This window comes from Wasmannia auropunctata, unplaced genomic scaffold (assembly GCF_000956235.1).
Source record: "Wasmannia auropunctata unplaced genomic scaffold, wasmannia.A_1.0 LD336111.1, whole genome shotgun sequence".
NCBI classification, from domain to species: Eukaryota; Metazoa; Arthropoda; class Insecta; order Hymenoptera; family Formicidae; genus Wasmannia; species Wasmannia auropunctata.
Window position 1 is genome coordinate 1,021,505 of NW_012026779.1, and position 11,281 is coordinate 1,032,785.

General features: G+C 28.0%; 1 protein-coding gene across 1 annotated transcript in view; it reads left to right on the forward strand.

Annotated features, from left to right (window-relative positions):
* Positions 1-11,281, forward strand: part of LOC105450360 — a 24,914-nt gene that overhangs the window by 7,157 nt on the left and 6,476 nt on the right. The window contains exon 4 of the mRNA XM_011690154.1: positions 3,976-4,300. Coding sequence (XP_011688456.1) covers positions 3,976-4,300 — 325 coding nt within the window. The remainder of the gene's footprint in view (positions 1-3,975; positions 4,301-11,281) is intronic.

Below are 11,281 nucleotides of genomic sequence, written 5' to 3' on the forward strand. Positions count from 1 at the left end.
AAAAGGTTTTTATCTGTTTTCGAAATTCTTCTGTTAGAGATTTCTCTTGTCTGTTCCGATAATTTGAAATAAATCTTCATAAAATGTTTTCTCGAAATAAATCTTCCCAAGGAGACAGACAACGGTTGATCTCGTTGGGTCGATGTTTGTTCGCCAATTGATGACCAATAAGCTTTATTTTATTCTAAGTCCCTTATCTAAGCGAACGTTTGCGAACGGAGAAATCGTGGAGTCCACCGGACGTAACAACAGATTATAACTACAATGTTGCAACAACATTCTAACTATATTGCAGAAATATTATAATATTGGTTCTTTTCGCACAAATACACGGTTATATTCGCAGACGTTTATTAATTAGTATTAATTAATAAAACAATATTATATATAAACAATTTAAACTAGACCGTGTAAGTGAAAATTGCAAATAAATTTGAGAGCGCTTTCTTCGATTATAGTTGGATTTTGGTGTCTAGTAATAATTAATTCTGTCAAATATTGAAATCCATTATTCAACCATTTAAACTGCGCGTCGAATCAATGTCGGACTTGCAAAGCAATTATTAGCTGAAATTAAAATTAATAATGAGATTACAATTGATCTTTAATTTTTAATAATTCAATGCAAATAAACATCTTAAAATATTGCAAAGAACTTATTGCGAAAAATATTATCTCAACCAGAGCTTGAACTTGGGACTTACTGATTTTCCCGGGATGGGCGACTTAACTAATTCGATTACCGAAGCATGTGATAATATTCATCGCAATAATTGATATATAATAAGGGATAAATATGCCGGAGTCATGTATATAAACATACAAATTTGAACTAGACTGCGTAAGTGAAAATCACAAATAAATTTGGAAACGCCTTTTATAATCATGGTCTTACACAATTAGTGTTTAGTAATAATTCTATACGAATATTTAAAGTTATTCCATTATTTAGCCATTTAAATTGCGCGTCGAATCAATGTTGGATTTGCAACGCAATAATTAGCTGAAGCTAAGTGAATGAAACAATTATTATTAAGCACCAAGATCTGTTTCAGACCGCATTTCTAAAATTTATTTAGTTTGAACTTTCGGTTTCGATTAGGTTTTATGTTAATGTTTATTTTTGCGTCGCGTAAAAAATAACGTTTCTTTCCACACGTACTATTTACTCGTATGGAAAGTAACTATCGAGAAATAACTATTTAGAAGACTATTGAAATGTCAGTAGTATTATGAGACATTACTATTCCTTACTATTGGAAACATGAATAGTTTACTATTGGAGCGAACAGTAACTATTAGACATTTACTATTTATTACTATTAGAATCGTAAGTAGTTTACTACTGGAGCGAATAGTGAAGACATTTTTTTAAATAAGAAAATATATTATTCCCAACTAATTTAAAGAAATATTTTTTTCTATTAAACAAATAATTCATAAATTATAAAAAGTGTTTTGTTTAATACAATAAATATATTTATTAAAATACAAGATTTTAACAAAAAATTTTTTGTTTATTTTATTTTATAATTACATATTATTATTTTTAAAGTTATAACTTATGTTTATTATTTTGCATATTTTCTATTTTGTTAATTATAATTTATACGCAGTTTATAATTTTTGAAAACACATCAAGATATTTGAAGCTGAGATCCCTAAAACATCAGACTTGTACGCTAACACTGAGCTGATACTTCGTACAAATGACTTATTCTTTCCATTATATAGATGCCAGAAAAAAGTATGAAATATCTGGCGTAAACTATTGATTTTTCGATAATTCTACCGAAATATTTTTATATGCAGGATAATTAGAGGAATCATATTAAAGTAACAAAAATCATTTAATTTTATTTAGAAAAGTGGATGTGACTTTTATATCTTTTTAGCGCCTTCACTTAGAAAAAAACATGACCAAAATACCTCAAATTTTCCTCGAAACTAGATAACACTTTCATCTAAAATATTTTTTCGTATCAACAACAAGTTAAATATTCAAGATATTCGATTTAAGTCTGGACAACTCTGTATATAATATACCACATAAATATTATATAAATTATATAGTATTTATAATATAATATTATACCACATAAATACACTATTATATGGATTTTCATATAAAGTTTTATACATCATGTGGATTCCCAGATGGATTTTCGTACACCATGTACATTTCCATACGGATTTTCAAACAACGTGTGGATTTTTACATGGAATTCCATATAGGATTTTTGATATCCTATATAGATTGCTAGACTCCCATGGGTTAATATGGCAACCCAGCTGGTTTTTTCAACAGGGAAAATCGTGAATAATTTACTATGGAAGCAAATAATAACTACAAGTAATAACTGCGCCTTACTAGCAATTTTCGTGAAAATTTAATAGTAGTAGGTGGTAGGCTAATCCGCGAATATCCTCGTTAGAATCTCTTATAGTATTTAAAAAAAAACATTGTTATAATGTAAATATATATATTTATATACATTATAATATTACATTAAAAATTTAATATAAGAGTATGTTTATAATAATTAAGAAATTAAAAGCTTACAATTAATACTTTCTAATATCATTTATTAATCCATAATAATTGTCAATATCGTTACAGGTTTGTACAAACATGTATATACACACATATACATATGTATATACATATATATATAAATATATAAAAATATATAAAAATGTTCAGTTTTTATAATTAAATGTAAATTTATAAATCGTAATTTTAAAATTTATTCTATTACCAACAACATAATATGTCTTATAATTTGCAGAGTATATACGCGTACAAATATGCGTATATGTCGTCTGTATGAAATATTTTAAAACCAAACATAAAAAAATATTATGTTCGGATTTACAATATTACTAACATATAATATTACTATCATATCGTTAGTAATATTATGCGCCAACACAGTTGTAGTTACTATTAAATTATTTTTCAATTACTAATTGCAAATAGTTGCTTTTTAGAACTATTCGCAAATAACTGTAGTTACTATTCATTGTTCTTCATTTATGTAGTTAGGAATAATTATTTTTTAGAACTATCAGTCAACAATCATAGTTACTATTCAATTACTTTTCATTTACGAAGTTGCAAATAGTTGCTTTTTAGAACTATTTTTAGAACTATTGGCCAACAGTCATAGTTACTATTCAATTATTGTTCAGTTACATAGTCGCAAATAGTTACTTTTCAAAATTATTGGCCAATAGTTGTAGTTACTATTGAATTACTATTCAACATATACACATAATAATCAATAGTTACTGTTTAAGTACTTTAAGTTACTATAGAAATTGAATAGTAACTTGAATTCTGAATAGTTCTCAATAGTTTCTTTCCATACGAATATTGCGATAAATATTGCCACATACTTCGGTGGTCGGTAAGTTGCCCACCCGGACAGTAGAGAGGGCTAAATTCAAATACTGAAGTAATATTTTTCGCAATAAGTTCTACAGGATTTAATAAGATACTCATTGGCATAAAAAATTATTAAATTGTTTGTTAATTTAATTTGTGATATTACGTGTACGTAGTCCGAATTCAGTGTATATTTTAAGACTGATATATATTTAGCACGCAGTTTATCTGAATTGGAAATTGTAAAGATTCACACAATTATTATTGAGCATCAAGATCCGCTTCAAACCGCATATAACATTTCTAAAAATTTATATAGTTAAAAAAATATGCTTAAAGAAACATGCAAAGTGTTGTGAAAAGATAAAATCGATTTGCATGGATATGCCATACAACGGTGGTGTATCCATTACAAAACATAGCTAGCATTCTAGAATTAAATTAGAGATCAATTTTTAATAACTGAAATATGTACATTTAAAAATGAGCAATTATAATATATAAATTATCAAATTTCGAAAAAAATGCTACTGTTAAAATTTGTTAATCAGGATTGTTCTTATAATTAAATAATACATATGTTACAGAACCGGGAAATCGATTGAGTAGATCAGGAGGATCGGAGGACTCGGGACCAATTGCAAGTGGCAGCGGCTATCTCCAACTAAATGCATTGAATCTACAGAGTAGCACGCCGATGCTTGGTGAAAGTAGCTACAGTATAAACCAGCACAAACCAGCAATACGTGGTGGCTGGATATACGATGAGGAACCTAACCGGCCTACTTACAACTCTTTTATCAGTATCGCGAAGAAACCTCCTCCAAGAATATTGGAAGCCTTACCTTCGTATCCGCACGATGGTACGCCATTCAAATCACCCGTTAGATTCAAAGAGATGGCATTAAAAGAGTAAGTGATTCTTATTTGAGATTTTAATAAATTTTAAGTAGATTTGGATAATCCACATTGGATATCTTTTTTTAATTCAGAAATTTTTTAAGATTATAACTTAAATATTATAATTATCTATAATAGTTCAAGTGTTCTTGACTAAAAAAAGAATTAGAAACATTTTATTATAACTTTTAAATAAAACTTGTTAAATATAAAAGGATATTAATTGTTAACGGACGTATTTATATGTACGTACATGTATATATTATAATATATGGATGTTCTAGAAAAATCATATGTTCTTTTGCTGACAGATTTTGCAGAGCATTTTAAGATAAAAACTTTTATATAAAAATGTAATATGTATATATATAAAATGTTTGTATCAAGGCTATAATACTTTTCAAATTAAATTAAGATTAAAATTGATCAAAGTTAGCTAATTGTAGCATCTGAAATTTGCGCGCCCAGATATGATACATCGCACGCACGATTGCGAAAAACCTTTGACAATGGACTCTCTTTTTAAATATTGACATAATTGACGCGCTTATCGCAAAAGTATATAATTGTCGAAATTGGGTTTCCTATTTCAAAAAGTTAATAGTTTTATAAAATAATGGCGTTTTAAAATAGGAAATCGAAATTTGGCAGTTAAGTCACTTTTGCGGCAAGCGCCTCAATTTTGCATGAAATGATAAAGAGATCTTTTAAGCTTTGTCTTGTTCATTTATGATTGTTTTTAATGTCAGTATAATATTACGAAATATCATGAAATGAATAAAAATAAGATAAAGAAATGTTAATTGTATAAATTAGATTGAAAAGAACGTATACATTTTCAAAATTCACAGAATTAGGCATACTATTCTTTCCGAAATAAGATGTTTTTCTATTTTCTATTTTTCTATTTTTTTGAATATTTGGATAAAGAAATAGCTAGCTAAATTTGCAAATTTTAAATGTCTTTTATTCGTTTATGTTTTAAAAATAAATTTGACAAAAATAATAAGATATACAAAATTTATTATTACATCTAATACATATATAATTATAATCTTTCTCTCTAAAAGTGAATCAGTGGAATTTACTAATTTTCAATGTATATCATTTTTCAGTGACATATTTAGAACTGTAATAAACATTGAGTATATCCTGCAATGTCCTTTTAGTAATAATACTGATTCAAACAATATCACTAAAAGATAGTGAGTTTTTGGCAAACAGTTTTGAGAACTGAAATTCATTGTCTTTCAGTGATATTCACTGTTTGAATCAATATACTATCACTGAAAAAACATTGAATCACTCACTGATTATCACAGTTCTAAGTATGTCACTGGAGATAATATACACTGCAAATAAGTAATAATTCCACTGATTCACTTTTAGAGAGTTTGTTTATTTTGATACCTATTATTATAGAAGACCAGTGCAAATTAAAATTGAAGTTGTACTTTAAAGTATGATATTACGTATATTAAAATATAATATTACATTACTTTAAAACTATATAATAACTGTGTAATGACAATAATGTTTTGACGTTCAAAAATTTCAGAAATTTTAAAAACTAAATAAATTAATCAGAATAATCCTATCTAAAAAAAGGGCACATTAAATCGATACTCAAATCTATCGAAATCTCTTGAACGTCTCGCAGTTTATTATATTGTCTCTTTTTCGCAATAATAATTGGTTCTCTTTTCTCACTGCGCTAAGTTCGTGAGCGGCAAAATATTGCATATTTTGACAGTTGTGTGTACTGAGGTTGATGTAATATAATTGCAAATTATAGTAAAAAGTAGAAAATGTTAAATAGCGCGTAAAGGGCGCGTCTGTAATGCTATAGTATTGTAAAATAAGCAATTTAAAATTTGTATAGAGATATTTGTTTTTATTATTAGGTAAAGTTATAATAGTAAATATATATATATATATATATATATATATATATAATAGTAACAAAATAGGCAAATGAGAGTCGAGCGCAGTTATTGAGGCGCAAATTATCTCTTTAATATAATGATGAGATCTACATACAAAATTTAAATACAAAGTTTCCAGACGTTTTGACTCCTCTTCTAGAAGTTACCATTAGTGTACCTTGAATTAAAATATTTCATGATCTTTATGTGGGAGTCAATCAAAGTTTGCACAAACCGAGTGTATTGTCCACGTTGATTACAAAGCCATGTGGTATATGTTGTGATTAATATTCGCAAAGAATCATAAAATATAATAAAATGAAAAGTGGATCATTGTTGTAGTCGATATGTCGCAGGCAAATGGTTATATTTTGGGCCAGTAGCTAGACAAATTCTATTTACCTGGTCAAATGATTTTTATTGATTATATTTATTTTCTAACGTTATTTTCCTAGGCAAATGCTATTTAACTGAACCGTTTTTAGGCAAATAGAATTCAATGAAGTATACCTTCGCGCATACACTTTACAACGCAAGGCAAGGTTCCATACGGGTTTACAACTTTTTACACGAAGGGAGAGTCACCCCATACCAAGAAATGGTTTAGATTAGGTTAGTTTTTTTTTAGGTGACACCTCCCCCTCCCGCAGGAGGGGCGAAACATATTGCCTCCACGCATGTACTTTACAATGCGAAGCGAGGTCCCACATGGGTTTGTAACTTTTTACGCGAGGCGAGATCCTACGAGATTCTAAGAGAAGGTTTTATTTGCAGAAATAAAAAATACACAAATGAATGATCAAAATAGTAACCTTACTAAATACTGAAATCAATATGTATCATCAATATATATATACGTACTTCGTTCAATTCCATTTTCCTAAAAAACGTTCGGACAAATGATATTGCCTAGGAAAATAGCATTTGAACACAAAGCAATGAGGAAAAAGTCATTTAACCAGACAAATAGCACTTGTCTATAAGCCAAAAGCTACTGGTCCAAAATGACCATTTGCCTGCGACAGATATACAGCAATTGTTAATAACAAGAATAAATTACATTATTACTAAAAATCACGGCCCTAAGTTTCTCTAGCTTGCAAATAACGATCACGTTATCACTTCAACCGTCAAACTTGTAATGAGCAATGTATTTCAAATTTGACGGTTGAAGTAATAACGTCATTATTTGCAAGCTAGAGAACCTTAGGAACGTGATTTTTAATAATGATGTAATTTATTTTTTGTTATTAACAATTGCTTTATATCGATCACGACAATAATCCACTTTTCATTTACTGTATTTTATACGAATATTATTCGTTGCATACACCACATGGCTTTGTAATCAATGTGTGTTGGAATATTCTCTAGTGATCAAGGGATCAAGACAAAACGTATTGCCACTATGCTTGGTAACAGACTCACAATTAGCTAGACTGACTTCTTTATTCGCATACATACATAGGAGAGAGGAGGCGCTGAGGATAAAACAAAATACTGTGCACACGCACGTCACATCGCTCGTAGTCCTGTCGATAATATTCGCTAGATGACACTAGATATAATAGAGTGCACATGAATAACTTAACAACGTGGACGATACTCTCGGTTTGTGCAATCTTTGATTGACTCCCGCATAGAGATCATGAAATATTTTAATTGAAGATAATACACTGATGATAACTCGAAAAAGAGTCGAAACGTTTAAAAACTTAATTTGTATTTAAATTTTATATGTAGATCTCATTATTAAAGAGATAATTTACGCCCCAATAACTGTGCTCGATTCTCATTTGCCCGTTCTGTTTATTATTATTTGAAATTCGAGAGTCCTTTCTAGATTTTAGTAATATGTAATATTTGTATAATGTAATATTTTAATACATGATGTTTCACTAAACTGCATTTAATCTGCATTATTATTGTATCAGTACAGTTTTCATCAAAACCTAACACGACGTCAGTGCTGCATCAGTTTTTTCAGTAGAAAACGCTATTAGTTTAACTACCAGTTTTAATAAATTAAAATAAATAATTATTTATTTATATTTTTACTATAGATGCAAGTAAGCTTTTATTTTGAGTCGCAACGAAGGGGAGAAGGGGAGGGGGATTTATTAGATGCAAGTAAACATCAGTACTCATTAAATTATTTAACAGCGTGATAATACGGTTCTGTTTTGCGTTGAATCCAATAGTAACGGCTTGCAGTTCGTTGAAGCTAGAGTATGTAAAATCACATAATTATATTTAAATATTAATTGACACCTATATTTCACTCGTCTTTGGCCTCTTATTCTGACTAATTATTTACTTTATTTTCTTTTATGCTCATTATCTTTCATTAACACATACATTTCCATATCGCACCAGTTTTATGACTTGTCACCACCGACTTGTCCGATGAACTACGTAACACAAAATATGTTAATAAAAATCAATAAAACTAGATAATAATAGGTATCAAAATGAACAAAAAATTATTGTGCGTATATGTATTAGATGTAATAGTAAATTGAGCATTATATCTTATTATTTTTCTTAAATCTAATTTTAATAAACGAATATTAATGACATTTAAAATTTGTAAATTTTGCTATCTATTTCTTTATTCAAGTATTTAAAAAATAAAAAAATAACTTATTTCGAAAATACCTAATTCAGTGAATTTTAAAAATGTATACGTTCTTTTTAATCTAATTCATACAATTAACATTTCTCTTATTTTTATTCATTGATACTTTTTATTAATATACTGACATTAAAAACAAGACAAAACTAAAAGTTTTTTTCTTTTTCATTGTATGCAAAATTGAGGCGCTTACCGCAAAAGTAATTTAATTGCCAAAATTTGATTTCCTGTTTTAAATCGTTACTAACTTATAAAACTATTAACTCTTTAAAATAAGAAACTCAATTTCGGCGATTAGACACTTTTGAGATAAGCGCTTTAGTTATATCAATATGTAAAAAGTAGGTAATGATCAAGGGTTCTTCGCAATCGCTGGCAATCGATTGTACCATGTCTGATGCTACAATATTGGTTAACTTTAATCGTTTATAATTTGAAAAGTATTATAGTCTCGACATTTTTATATAAGAGACTTCATTTTTAAAAACTCTCTAGAATGCGCCAATGATAGAACATACGACTTTTTTGGAACATTCTATATACAGGGTGTCTCAGTAACTCTGTTACAATATCTCCGTTACCGTTAATGATATGCGAAAATGCCTAAAAAATAATTTATTTGGTTCAAAAGGACACATATTGTGATTGGTATTATTTTTCCTCAAGATCTTACTTTTAGAGATTTTAAGGTTCGATGTTTTTTTTTAAATAGGACTGCATATTTCTAACATTATAGCGTAATAGCCGAGGCCGAGATGAATGGCCAATGATCTTATAATACAATGACCTTCACGTGATCTTGAGTATGAAAAATTCAGAAATTTTGAGAAATGGATGTGAATAATAAATTAAATAAGTACAACAAAAAAATTAGTACAAGAAAATTTATTGTAATAAGTGTTCAAAATTAATTCCATTGACTTCTAAATATTTGTTAATTCGATTACGAAAAGAGCGTACATCTGCGAGTATTTGGAATGTTTCATTGTCACAAGCTTGACGAATTCTTTTTTTCATTTCGTTACATACATAATAGATTGTGTCGAAAAAACTTTCTCTTTGATAAAGCCCTATAGAAAAAAAATCTAGAGAATTCATATCAGAATTCAAATGCTCAAACGCAGCTTGAAATCTCTAGAGTCCTAGATTATCAGAGAAGCGCGACCAATGTTACGAGTCCTGATTGGACTCGCAAATGGCCAATTATAAGAATGATTCATCGGTATTATAAATGGCTGCCGAATGAATAAATTTATATCGATAATTGTTATGGTAAGTTAGAACATTTTATTTAAATATAATAATATTTATTCACGCTATGGTACATAAAAATATTATTTTTTAACTTTTTTTCTTATCTTTAAGGATATATTTCATAATCCGTCTACAATTCGACGCAATTTTTAATATTTTTCTAGTACTTTTGCGATACTGCTATAAGCCGGTCGCGCTTCTCTGATAATCTAAGACTCTAGAAATCTCTAAAAGTACGATTTTGAAAAAAAATATTATATAATATGTGTCCCTTCGAACCAAACAATTAATCTTAGGCACATATTATTAACGGTAACGAAGATATTGCCTTGTAACAGAGTTACTGAGCGTTACCCTGTATAATTATGCGATATATTATGAGTTATATATATCGCATAATTGTACATACACATAATTGTAGAATTTTAATTCATAATATACATCTCTAAATTTATGTATCCAAAAAATTTTTTAAAATATATGTTACAAAGACACGAAAGATTAACTTAGAAAAAAATAGGAGTCAAAAAACATTTATTTTAAGATTAAAAAATATTAAAATATTTTGTTATATTTTTAAATTTTGAAAATTAGTACTTTTAAAAAGTATTGTAAATAGTTTTAAATAACGTAACTTGAAGCAATATCTTTTAGTACCTATCACCTAATTACGATATTTTATTTATAAAGTATGAATTTTAAAAATTTGAAAAAATATATGTTAAAAAAATCAACGCAAGTATTCTCTTTCAAACAAATTCCATAAATATATTTTTAAAAATATTTTTATTTTTTTAAATCTTAAAATAAACTTTCAACTCTTATTTTTTTCTATTGTAAGTTAACCTGCAATGTTTGTACAGCACCCATTTTTTCAATTTTTTAGATATGTATATATATTCAACAATATATTTTAAAAATAAAAGTTTGGTAAATATACGATAATTTGTATATACAAGGTATCTCGTACTCAATGGTATAGTGCTTGTGGGAAGGTAGTGTGGACCAAACAAAAAAGTCCTCTACCATTGTGAACAAAAAAGTCCTCTACCATTTTGCGATCTTTACAATAGTTATCGAGATACTAATCATTAAAAAAACAATTTACGCCAAGTGTATACAAGTGTATCGTACATTAGGTACATCTTATCTAAACCAAAAATATTATAGATCGGAAGA